Genomic DNA, 13,993 nt, shown 5'->3' on the forward strand with positions numbered 1-13,993 from the left:
GCAAAATATTTTACCAAGTTTTTTAATGTAAAACGTTTTACAACTTTTTAAATATGATTTTGTTCGAGGGATTTTTAGATGGGAAAAATATCTTGTTAAAAGGTAGTGCTAGAATTGCAACTCTTGCCACTGGACTGGTAGCATCGGCTGCCAAGTGCACCGAACTAGCAACCTAGCCACTAATTCCGCTCAAAAGCCGTAATAACTTTTAAGAGAATGTAAGACAAGTTATATACGCACAAAACACTATCTTAACCAATAATGTGGAATATTTACCGTCCAATATTATTACTACTGAATGAATGAGAGTTACATTTGTTTTTTTATTTGGATGAATGAATGAGAGTTACATAGGGCATATGATAATTATTATATACTCTGGTAGGCATGCCACTAAGTGGTAAGGATTGGAAGAAGGTATTTTGATTTGGCACCTAGAATAGGAGCTTTGGTATCAGGGAAGAATCTAAACCCTGACAGTGTTGTAATCTTTCCATCCCTAGTTACTTGGATGGGATAAGGAAGTAGATGTCCTTTCATGTTTGCATCAATTGTCTCCTTCATGTATATTTCCCAATTACTCTTAGCTATCTTATTTATTACATTGACACATTTCTCACTTTCTGGATAAAGGAAGGACTCATCCATATCTATAAGTTGAAGGTGTTCAAACCATAATGCTATTCGAAGTCCATAGATTTGGCCCCTTGCTACTCCTTCAGTGGCTAAATTCTTTGGTTGATATGCCCCCATTGCAATCTCAGAGTCCCTTGCCCCATCCATTGACCTTTGGTTGATGTTTGCAGATCCAATGATTATATATTCATCATCAACTACATTAAAGAAGATCATAAAAAAAAAAATTAAGTCAAACATGCCTTTCACCATGAGACATAGACAAAGCATTGATAACAACTTTAAACTCACTTAAATCTAATTCAAAACTTACCTATCATCACCTTTGAATGAACATATATTATGAATCGACGGGCTTGCTGAGCTCTATTATAATTAGTGTCAGGTTCTGGTTTCTCTGGAGGTACATATTCTCCCTCTCTTCTTGCCTCTCGCTTCCCAAGGCAGAAGAAATTTAGATAATCGTGGGGATTGGCCTCAAGTCCCTTTCTATTAAGGGCTTGAGTGATATCTATGTACATCATCTCCATTGTCCTCCGTTGCCAATCTAATATTGCTTGAACAGAAGCACTCTCTGGTATTCCTTCTGGCCACATTGGGATCACAATGTAGACAACAAACCTCTCATTTGCTTCAATTTTACTAACAATCTTTAGTGAGAGCTCCTTTGGTATAAGATGCAAAGCACTAATGTCCTCTACCTTAATGTCACTTGATTTCCAGCCATATGAACTTCCAATAAAATACTGATTCTCAATGTAGATGAAATTTTTGGCTCGTCTAATAGCATTGATATATGCATCCTGAATTCCTCGATCGATGACGTTATCCTTCCCACTAATAAGGCCTAAAGCTGCTGCATCTTCAGGTTCTATAGGAAAGCCAGAAGCTGCCCCGCCATCAATGGATCGGAACAACTGAACATTCCATGATTCCGGGTCATCTGATGATGTAACTGGTGATGGGTAGATTATAATCTCATCAATCTTGCCTCTAGGAATGAGGAACTTGTCCCCCACCTGCTTAGTCCACCTCTGCTCAAAATTGTATAAGACATCCCAAGCAATTGGCCCTTCTAGTTGGCAATGAATGTCATGCCATGGCTCCCTTGGACCACCCTTGTTGATAGAAGCAGTTGCAAAGTTAGGCTGATGGAAATCATCATGGTGGATTGTGCTCAAAGTACTAAATAAGGGATGATGTAGTGTATCATATCTCCCATCACAAAGATCAATACCACCAATGAAACTCGCTATCCTTCGCTTTTGTGATCCTTCACCGGCCACTTCCTTGTCAACTACTATTGTCTTCTGATGGTGAGTAAACATGGTGGAAATCTGCGACCCCTTAATTTTGCTTCTTCCACCATCAGGATTACACGGGCACAAAAAGCAACGCACATTTGTGCCTTGAAAATATTTCTCAGTATCTTCATTGTGAGTGGCCATAAAACCATCCTTCCTCAGCTCCATAAGAGAAGTTCTGTCATCCCAAACAAGCATGAGAACTGTGACACCTTCCTCAGCCTTCTTCTTAAGCAGCTTACCTAATGTGGGGACATCTTGCTTTGGCTTAGTTGGGTCCCTTATCAAGGTTATCTCAGTATACACAGACCATCCAGCTATGTAAATTAGGTACTTTGCATTACTAATTGCGTCAAATATGTCCTTCCAGCATCTTTGAGGCTCATAATGCATCCCACTGGATAGGGTTATGTAAGATAAAAAATTCTCTGGAACATGGGCATCTTGGTACAGAGAAACTTTGCAACCTTTTCTTTGCTTGAAGAATGTATAAGGAACTCCGACAAATTGTTGCATTTTGATTCCCTGAGACCAATGCAAGTCTTGGGCAACACTCAAAAACTGCAACTTGACACGGATTTTAGAACCTATAGGATTGTGGTCTACATCCAAAATATCAATCCATTTCTCAAACACAAACCCCCTTATGATTTCCTCAACAGGTACATAAGCTCTTCCAATCAGTGTTGCCCCAATAGGATTGTCCTCTTTGACTGTGAATACAATATGTGAGATATAATGGGCACAATATATGCGAAAGGACTCTGACCACTGGGGATTGGAGGGTTGGTCTTCAACCATTCTAGTCCGTGCAACCCTGGCCTTATCTAAATCCACTGTTGCATAGAGTTTAGATCCAAAAATCTGCTTCATGTATACACGTGTTAGAAAAAGATTTCACAAATGATAAAATTGAAGTTGATAATATACCCAAAAAAAAAAAAAAAATACTAGTCAAAGGAGGATGGGAATCTTTAAAGCAAAAGAAGAATAGTTTACCTCAGGTCCGCATAATACCAATTTCTTAACTTTGGCCAGAAACCTTTTCCCATACTTTTGTGCACCCAAAGTTTCCAAATTTCAAGAAAACAATGTGTAAGGTTAAAAATGAATTCAAGAAACCATACCAAAAATTGAATGATTAGTGTTGGTAGGTATATAGACTTATGGAACTTGGTAACATAAACGAATTTGAGATAGAATGAAAAAAACTAATATAAGAAGTTTTGTTTGGATGAAATTTATTATCATGCATGGTCTGCCAAATTGCTTATCACCTTCCATCAATGGAATGAATATGGCACAAGCTCGTATGTCATGGTCACCAATTAAAGATGACTTCCAAATAATTCGGTTAGACTTAGGTAGAACAGAATTGATGAAAAACAAGAGGTGTTTCACAGCTTTCCTTTTCCCTCTTATAGCAGTGGATAAAAAAGATAACATTCTTGGCATGATTATATTAGGTTATAAGTGTCCCATATTCCGAAACTCCTAGTTATTAGGGTCTTATAAGCTTTATGATTCATCTGGTTGCAAGAAAAGGGGAAATAAATTCTTGGAAGTCTACAAACAATTCAGCTTTAGTAATGTTTAATATGGAAGTTTACAAGTATAAGTGTTTTTGGGGTGTGGGGTGTAAGGACCGGGGTTCAAGTCTCCAGAAGGAAGCTTCACACACATGTACACTTAAATTAAGCTAGAGTAGAATTTCTATCTTATATCCAAATATATATATATATATGGTTGGCATTAAAGTGGACTATCCATGTGGTAAATTAATTGATAAATTGGGTGAATGACGTAATTTAACATAGAGTAGGTTTTTTTTTTTTTTTTTTTTGGTTACAGATTTACATCAAGGATAGCAATAAATATATCTCTTTACACTAGTGATGAATGAGCTTAGTCTAAATCGATTCAAAGGGAAGTCCTTTGGTGTTTGGTTTTCATATATAATATAATTTTAGTTGAGGAAACTAGACATGAAGTTAATGTCAAAGCTATAAACGGTCTGGTTTTCAAAAGTTACTTGAGTGAGACTAAAATGAATCTCGAGTGAGTGTCATTAAAGAATTGAGCAAGGTTCCAATTTGCAGATCACTCAAGTGAGTGTCACACAAAAATCAATTGAAGTTTCTACTTGAGGTTATTTAAGGTTTGCTTGAAGTTCAATTGAGTGAAGCGTACATTGAGCGAGAGTGTTTACTCAAACAATGCAAGACTTGTATATTTTAGGAATGTAAACTGATGTTTATTATTTAAATTATTTAAAATTGACCAAATATGTTTTATAATTTTTAGAACTACTGGTATATTAGTTATGATCAATTGGTTAAAAAGATAACTCATAGTTCACAAACTGGTTAAATGAAATAAGAAATGTTATATATATATATATATATATACACAAACACTAGTTTTCAGACCAAACAAAAGCAGTCCAAACAAGAAAGAAATAAAACTAAAAGAAATGGGTTAGAGTAAAAGGTAGTGTAAGTTACTTCATCCTAGTGTGAGAGACATGAGATGTGAAATAAAATTAATAAATAATTCACAAGCTATCAAATCAAACCATGGCTTATTATCTAAAGGCAAAAAAGGAAGCCTTCTCCAAAAAAAAAAAAAAAAAAAAAAGGACGCCTAGATCAGTCATAAAATAATATAACTACACCATAAAATATTATAAAATAATGTCTTACTAGCAACCAAAAGAGAAAAAGAGAGATTAGTGAATAAAATAATGTCTTTTAAGTTTACATCCAAATGAATGGATGGTTGGTTGTAAATTTAGCAACTTACTATAGCTGGGTTGTATATTTTTTTAGATATACAACCTCAGCTAGGGCATGTTTTGGGGTACAAAGGATGTAAAATAGACACTTGGGGGATTTTACACCCCAATACTAATGCTTAAGAGAAATACATTTCTTAGAGCACTCACAGTGAGGATGCAAAAATGACTAAAAAGTCATTTTAGCAACCCAAACACTAAAAACACACTATATAGTAAGTTGTTAATTTAACTCATTGATATAATATTTTGACTAATTGCTACAGTGGGCTGCTAAAGATAGCAGCCCATTGTAGCTGAGAGTTTTTTGATAAAATTAATATTTTATTCACACATGCTCAGACTCTCTCCCACACACATGATTTCATTCAACCCCATCTCACTATTGCTCTCACATAGATGCAGACAAACTCAAGCTCACAGCTCTGCCTCTCTCCACAGAGCACTCTCTCTGCCCAGGACTTTCTTCGGCCAGCCTTCCCTCCACCCAACCCAGCCCTCTCTCCCTTTCGCCTAGCCCTTTCTTCGCCTAGCCCCCTCTCCTTTGTATTGGTTTTGTCTCGAAGGTTTGGGTTTTTTTTGGTGAGTCTCAAGCACAAAAATCGGCAGTGATTGTAATAGGGATTTCTTGGCGGATTGTTTGCGTTTTTTTTTTTTTTTTGGTGTGGTTGTTATAGATCGTGAGTGCGTGGGGTTCTTGGGTCAGTGATGGTGATTTGTGGTAGGTGATGGTGGTTTGTGGGTCAGTGATGGTAGATCGTGGATCGGTGATGGTGGTTAGATCGTGGGTCGGTGATGATGGTTTGTAGGTTCGTGATAGTGGTTCTTGGGGTTCCGCTTTGCAGGATGTAGGCAATGGTTATAAATGAGATATTATTTTATCATATTTATCTGTATATATTAAGAAGATTAAGGAAGTTTGTTATTTTTTTTTTTTTTGGGTCAAAAATACTCATAAATTAATTAACCAACACTTTAAAAATGTGATTAAAATAGTAAGTTGGAAAAAGAAAGTTAGTTATTATTTTTTTTATTGTAAAAAATACACCTATTTAAAACTTAAAAATGGGATTAAAATAGTAAATTGACAAAAATAATAAATTCCTACTTCTATGTTAAAATGTCTTTCTACTTCTAATCAACTCGTATTTTTACGTTGATTTAAATTTTTTATTTCTACTCACTAACTCCCTACAAAATAGGATTACTTTTTTATTAGTTTTAAAACACTTCCAATCTACAAAACTCACCCAACGTATTTATTTTATTTATTTTTTACTTCATCACGATGTATTTGTTTCTTTTGTCCTCCTTTTTTTTCAATTTTTTTTAAAAAAATTTCATTACACCTTTAGGTTTTTCTTTTTTAATTTATTGGAAAAAGTAAAAATCTCAAATTATAACAAATGAAAATTATTAATCTTTACCCAAAAAATAGAATAACACTCGTGCTCAGAGGCTAGTATTATTTTAATGCGTTAAATCTTAAAATAAAAGTTTTGATGTTGGGTGTATTGTAAAATGAGTTGTTAAAATAAATAAATTAAGTTTTTGAGTTGGTAAAAGCTAAATTTTTAGCTTTCTTACTGTACTGTGAATGCTAGCATTAGTATTGGTGGTGCTAAAAGCTAAAAAGTTATATTGCTATTTTTAACACAAATTTATGGTTACATTGTCCAGCTAAAACCAACAAATTTGGCTCCACAGCTTTAGTGTACAGCTAAAAGTAGTTGTTTACAGTAGCTCATAGATTAAAAAAAAAAACATTATTAAATTGTGTGTTCACATTATTTTATATTAAATATATTATTTTATTAATGTGTTACATTGTTTTGTAGTGAATATATTATTTTATTTTAGTTGATATATTATTTTATTGTATTGTTTATATTATTTTATAGTATTAAAAATTAAAATAAATAAATAAATAATGTTGAGTATTTTGTAAAATAAGAAAGTAAGATACATAAAGTAATTTTTCGTAAAGACATATTACTAAATTTATGGTTCTACTTGCGTGGATGCTTCCAACGTAAGGAAAACACCCTCAAAAACTTACATATGGACACAACAATAAAGGCAACAGCAGACTCGAAGAAAGGACATATATTCCTCAAAAAAAATAAAAATAAATAAATAAATAAAAGAGGACATATAGTTTTCAACGTCTCATGGCCTTCCAAATTTCGAACATATATATATAGCCCCAAAAAGAGTCAAGTATATATTTTATTAGAGATTTTAATCTGTAAAGCTTATGATATTGCTTTTTGTTCCTAACAAACTTAAAATGATAATTTTCAGTTCCCTACAACTTAAAATAATCACTTTTAGCTATCAACGTGTCTATTAATAGGGATGTAAAAGTTTTTAGTTTGACTACATCATCCTTCCGTTAGAAAGATTTAACAAATGTTAACAAAATGACCAAAGCCAATCACTTTAAGTAAACTAGAGACTAAAAGTGATCTTTTTAATTTTGCTCACGATTAAAAGTAATTACTTTAAATTTTAGGGGCAAAACATTCATGGATTAAATTTTTATTAGCCAACATTACATTTTGTTCTTATTAATTTTTTTTTTTTTTGCAATGAATATACAATATATATATATATATGTGGCTCTAACACTGAGCCTACTGTAGAATCAACTTTTCTTATGTACCAATCACAATAAGCCACGTCAACTGCTGTGAAAAATATAGTTTTTCTATATATATTTATATTTTGATACATTTTCTAACAGATAAATATCAACTTTGGTATGTAATTTAAAGATTTGGGCCAATTAATTTGGGTAAAACTTACGCTCCGTTTGTATAAAGGATTCGGTTCCTTTCATTCTATGTTCCTTTCAAATATCTCAGCATTATCAATATTGTTTTATTTAAACTTTCTTAGAATTAGAGTACTGCTAAATGAATTTTCTGAAATCAAGCACATGTACCTTCATACATCGTCGGTTTTCAGATCTCTTAAATTTAATGTGCTTTAGATATTTTCTTAGGTCACTAAAATTAGTTATCATTTTTTATGTGCTGGAATTCGAATTTGACAAATATGTTATTATATATCTTAAGATATATAAACAACTAATTTTTTACTATAATATTAACTCTTTCTATTTTCAAAGCAAATGACAATTTTCTTAACTTTTCATGAATTCTAGTTATAAGCTCAATTCATATATTTTCTTGCCATTGAATTCGGTCTAAACTAAAATCTAATTGATATCTCAGACTGATGTTACTCATTAGTCTAATGATAAATCATTATATAAATACTCTTTTTTAAATAATGTTTTTTTTTTCCTTTGTTATAGGAACTGCAATATGTTGTCGATCAATTTCAGAATTGTATGTTAGAAAAGATCATTTTCATTTCGTTTTATAGTCTTTGTTTCTTATTACAAGCTAGGCTGATCATATTCTTTAGTTCTATCCATTTATTTCTCTCTAATCAATCTCCCTTCATGGAGCGTTAATGTCAATTTAGTAACAGTATTAATTTTCTTTTGATTTTTAAAAAATTCATTTGCTTATGAATTGTCTCTCAATCTTAAAATTTCACTTATTTTATTTTAATTTATGTATGAGTGTATGAATATATTTAATCAACTTTTCGCAAATAAATAAATAAACTATAAGCAAAAAGCTACATCCAAATTCATTATTCTAAGAATTCAAGGAGAGCAAGAAATTGAAATCAAAGCCTAAGAAAATCTCAAAATACAATTATTGAAAATTGTATAATTCTTTTATCCTCAACAATTCAAACACGTACCTTTCGTAAATTGGTGCTGCATTCATAGTGTATCCTATCAACTTCAAAAATTGATGCCATAAGTGTCCCATGGAGCAATTGCAGCATTGTTCCTGGCTTGGAATTTCTCTATGTGATAGCAATATCTGCTTTTGTAGTTTGTACACCAAACAAAAACGAGAAAAGAACATTAGCATGCAAGTAAGAAATATTCAGAATCACATAGGAATTCAAACACAAAGACGTATCAAAAGAAAGAATACATGGTATGTAGGCAGCAAACTACTCTGTATCTCTGATAGAGGATAATTTGATGGTACTGTTGTTGTGACAGAGTTGATCCATGTATATTGTATATATAATAGAGAGGAAAGATAAAAAGAGAGGGAGAGAATATAATCTAATGGGTTTATTTATGCTTGAAGGAAGAGATTGTATCTTTTAAAGATTTCAAGTTAGAATCAGTTCCCTCCTTTGATTCCGAGGCGTGCAGTTTTCACTGAACACATTGTTCAAATGCTTATTTTACTCTAATCTTAGCTAAGCCCAAGTCAAGGATAACGTTATACGAACACATTGTCCATTGTCCACGGAACAGGAACTACTGAGTCTGACCCATACCCTTACTCCATGTTTTTTTTTTTATTTTTTTTTATTTTTTTTTTATTATACTATTATATTTTTGTCAAAATGCTTTAATTATGAGTTGAGAACAATCTCAGAGATTTTGATAGCAACTACAGAGGGAAGAGATTAATTATTCTAAATACTTTTTTTACTTTTTTTTTTCTATATCTTTGATAGAACAAATATTTGATGTAATAAATGAAAAAAGAACGTGAATCAATGGGGTGATGCCATGATTTTGTTTTTTGGAGAAATGGTGATGCCATGATTAGTACCGCATGGATGTTACATTACTGATATTTTATGAGATGAACAGTAAATTATAGATTTTCACGCTTAAGGCAAAATGGGATTATCTCAAAAAAATAAAAATAAAAAAGACCAAATGATACTAATGCAATAGTTATAAATGACTGAGATTTAAAATTGAAAAAAAAAAAAACTTTAAATCTCAACATTTGAACTAAAAAAGTTTTTTGTTTTTTAAGTAAAAAAATTAAATTTAAAAAGTAAAAATGGTAAAAACAAATTATGAGGGGATGGGGGTAACTGCACCGGCCCAATCCTAATTCGAAAAAATGGTACTCCCTCCATCCAATATATTGTGGGTTTAGTTTAGAAATCTAATTTTTAAAGGAAATATCAGTTAATGCATTAAATTAAAAAAGTACAAGTTTTTAAGACTATCCTCCTTAATTAAACTCTAGTGAAAGAGGGACATTGACTTCTATTACTATATATAATCGTAGTAGACAATTCTTTAATTTCTTCCCATTATGCAACCGGTACACTCAAAAAAACCAAAATATTACACCTTATCTTTTTACATTTTAAAAGAGATAAGTTATTAATCCTATATTCTCTCATTAAGCTACACCTAAAAAAATGTCAAATATTGTACCGATTAAACATTCTGTTCCTAACCATTCTAACTGCCATTTAAATATTACAATTCAAACGTTACAATTCACTTTTTTGGCTAGATTTGCTATACCGTTCTTCTAATCTTAAGAAAGTTTTTTTTTCCTATCCAAATTCTCCAACTGAGGACGCTTATGCCGACGCCAAAAAGTCACTCTCAATCAAAATTGGGGAAATGGGCTTTTGCCTTTAATTTTTAAACTATGCAGCAATTTATTCTTGTTTGGAAATTATATAGCAGCATGTCCCTCTTTTGGAATTCGATTTTTAGAAAATCAATTTCCCCTTATGACTCAGCTTTACCATTTCTGAGTTATCTTTTGCACCTGTTTGGTGTTTTGGCTATAACTTTCTGTATATAATTCCAATTGATTCAGGACTGGTTTTTGTGAAAGGAAATTTAATTCTCTACAACTTTTCTAGAAATAGAGAAAACCAAATTTCAATGTTTGCAGGGCCAAAAATGTGATTCAATTCGCTGCTAAAAATTCGTAACGGTTTTTGAGTATTTTTTTGAAGGAAAATCATATTAATACTGATTGGTATTATTTAGGTTCCAATTAATACCGATCGGTAATAATCAAATTTCAATTAGTACCGATCGGTACTAATAATTTCCCAATTAATACCAATCGGCACTAATAAGAAAACTCGAAATACCAATTAGTAATAATTGGATCGGTATAAGAAAACTCAAGTTATAAGGGGAACTCAATTTTCAGAAAATCAAGTTATAAGGGAAAATCGAGTTCCAAAACGGAGACATACAACTAAATAGTTTGAAAACATGGACAAATTGCTGCATAATTTAAAAATTAAAGGCAAAAGCCCATTTTCCCATAAAAAATTGGATTATCTTTTAAATTTAAAATAAATATGGATTATCCTTTAAATTTATCCCTGAATAAATGCACATAGCTGCACACGGATTTGATAGAATATCTTCTCCAAAAATTTTTTTTGATAGAATAGGATCCATTGCATTACATTGATGAAACTTTGTGACAAATAAGAGATTACCGTTCAAAGATGAATAACGATGTAGGAAGTCAAGCTAATTAAGAATAGATTAAGCAAAATGTGCGCGATGGTCACTCCACAAGTATTAAGTGCTTGTGGGTGTGGAGGGCAAGAGTAAAGGTTCAAATCTCTAGGAGGAAACTTCACACACATATACACTTAGATTAGGCTATAATAAAATTTCTATCTTGCATAAAATATATATATACACACACACACTAAGCAATATCATGCTGAAAAAAAAAAAAAAAAACAACAACAAAAAAAAAAAAACAAAACAAAAACAAAAACAAACGAACAAACGAACGAACGAAACAAAACAAAAACAAAAACCAAAAATCCAATATCTGACAGAATTCTCCAAGTAAAAACATATCTATCATACTTTATGGTTGGATAATGAATATTACATCACACATGAAATGGAATCATCCAACTATTCGATGTGCACCCCTTGTTCCTGGGATGTTGAGGGACTTGTGGAGTGAATTAATTGGCATAGAGGTCCTGCCAATTCAGTTCTTCATCCACCAATTTGTACTCGTTCTCCACCCTAGCAAGTAAACCCCCTCCTCCTCTTAAGCCAATTGGCATTCTTTACCTGCAGCTTCTTCACAACGTCACTCATCTTCATCAATCATCACAATTTTCACCAGCAAACGTTTAGGCATTTAAGTCCTATTTAGCTTTAACTTTCGCTTTGAAACTAAATTGGTCAAATACATACAAAGAAAGGGATTTCAAAGAGATGAATATTTTGATTGATTTTCTTTGGTAGACTATGGTGGATAGAGAGTGCATCAAAGCTAAACTATCTTTGGGGACTTGAAATGCCCAAACATTTGCTGAGGAACACTGTGATGAATATGAGGAACATTGTGAAGAAGCCGCGTGCGAAGAATGCCGATTAGCTTAAGAGGAGGAGAGATTTACTTGCTAGGGTGGAGAAGGAGTATATTTTGGCAGATGAAGGACTGACTTGGCAGGTAGCTACCGTCTACCTTTACGCCAATTCACTCCGTGTCATAATTTTTGTTACAAATGTGATTGGTAATTTATCACTTTTATATAGACTCGTCATTTTTTCTTCATTGTCATGGTTGTGACAAAAATTGTGACAAAAAAGTTATGATCTTGTATAATCATAGAAAATCAAAATTTATTATTATTACCGGAAAAAAAAAATACAGAAGCAAGCAATTGTATTGGAGGAGTTAATTATAATAGTAACACTAGATGCACAATAAGTAGGTATTTACTGTTTAGTTCACTCATTGATGAGATTTTGATATCATTTTCTAGTAATGGGATTTAACATAACAATAGGAGTGTTATCCCGATAGTAATATGTCATATCTGTGAGAAAACCTACGTTAAGGTCAAAAATCTATAATTAGGTCCACTGGTCTTAGAGGTGCAGTAGAGATCTTACATTACATGTGGTTTGGAAATTTTATATCAAAAGTAGTTTTGGTTTGGCCAAAAAAATAAAATATTTTAGGTACTGGTATTCCATTTCAAGGTTACTGCCGTTTATAAATGTTTGTATTTATTTATGTGTGTATGTATTTATTTATTACGTAGTATTTTATAAGCCTACATATTAGTCTAAGTACATTAATCCATTGTATTAGCTTAAATAACATGTTTTCTATAAATAAATAATAAAAAAAATCAATTTTTTATAAAATAGTTTAATATTTTTTATTGTGCTGGCCGAAACACCCCAAACATCTCTAATATGGTCAGTACAATATGATATTTTATTTGGTATATTTTAGAGAAGTATGGTATTGAAATCAGTACAATATTAACTTCCTTGGCTTCAAGACCCAAAATCACAAACTAAAAAAAATTAGGCCATCATAATCGCAAAGTGTACCACAAGCAAGGAAGCCCACTGCACAGCTGATCCTAATAAATTATTCTTAAGTTTTGTCCTATGAAAATTATTAAAGAAAAAAAAAACAATCTTTAGAAGCAAATCCATTATACAAAAAAATCAAGGCATTAAATGATGAGACAGTTAATGAGGGACCTTAAGAGTGACGGCAAAGCTCTTGATTGATCAATGAGAGTGAACACAATTTTTGTATCACAACTTTTGTTACGTTTATGATGTGACTGACTATTAGTAATGAAGAGAAAATAATAATTTCATTTAAGAGCAATTATGAATTATTCACTGCCCATAATCAATCAACACAGCAAATTTGAGCAGAAGTTACGACAAATGTAATGACATTCTGTGTGTGTGTGTATATATATATATACACATACAGCTCAACTACCAGCATCTTGGTTAGATTTAAAAGTCCAATCGACATTAGTATTTCCAAAAGCTATAAAGAATCAATCTCATGAATCTTTTCAGCACAGCAATTGTTGCAAAAATCTCGCCGCCAACAGCGAAAGAAAAGCACAGCGCGCGATATATTGGTGGCTATGAAATTTTACAAGTAATGTCTTCAAATTTTCTTTTTCTTTTTTTAAACAAAAAATTTCTTTCTATGTTCTCCAACTTAGCACATACTATATTGGAAATTTAAGAAAATAAAAGATGAAGGCCATGCGTATCATGGCCAATATTTCAAAAAGAATGGAGGAAGAAAAATCAATAAATTCTTATGTGTTTCTATAAAATAAAATAAATCTTATGTTGTACCAAATATTACATCATTTTTAGCATTTCGTCTCAATTTTAAAACAGCAAACAGAGTATTGGGATTGGACCTCTGTCTCTTTCAACGAGAACCTAAGAATACTACAAAATTACAAGACTCTTTGACAATTGTTTTTAGAGTAAAGCAACTAATTACTATGTCATAAATTTCAAAATATCCTTTTTATTGCCTTTTGTGAAATATTTTTTGTAAAAATTCATTGCTTTAAAGGCATATTGCATTCCAAATGGGTATGAAAATATAGC

At 31.9% G+C, this 13,993-nt stretch overlaps 1 protein-coding gene across 1 annotated transcript; it reads right to left on the reverse strand.

Moving 5' to 3' along the window:
* Positions 1-261: 261 nt before the first annotated feature.
* On the reverse strand, positions 262-8,822 carry LOC111994324 (phospholipase D alpha 1). Its single transcript, XM_065762064.1, has 5 exons — positions 8,760-8,822; positions 8,508-8,642; positions 2,940-3,004; positions 950-2,804; positions 262-833 (listed from the first exon to the last, which is right to left on the reverse strand). Exons 2-5 carry the CDS (start codon positions 8,602-8,604, stop codon positions 394-396), a joined length of 2,457 nt encoding a protein of 818 aa, XP_065618136.1. The 5' UTR covers positions 8,605-8,642; positions 8,760-8,822; the 3' UTR covers positions 262-393.
* Between the last annotated feature and the right edge of the window lie 5,171 nt (positions 8,823-13,993).

Source organism: Quercus suber, unplaced genomic scaffold (genome assembly GCF_002906115.3).
Source record: "Quercus suber isolate HL8 unplaced genomic scaffold, Cork oak 2.0 scaffold_440, whole genome shotgun sequence".
Lineage (NCBI taxonomy): Eukaryota > Viridiplantae > Streptophyta > Magnoliopsida > Fagales > Fagaceae > Quercus > Quercus suber.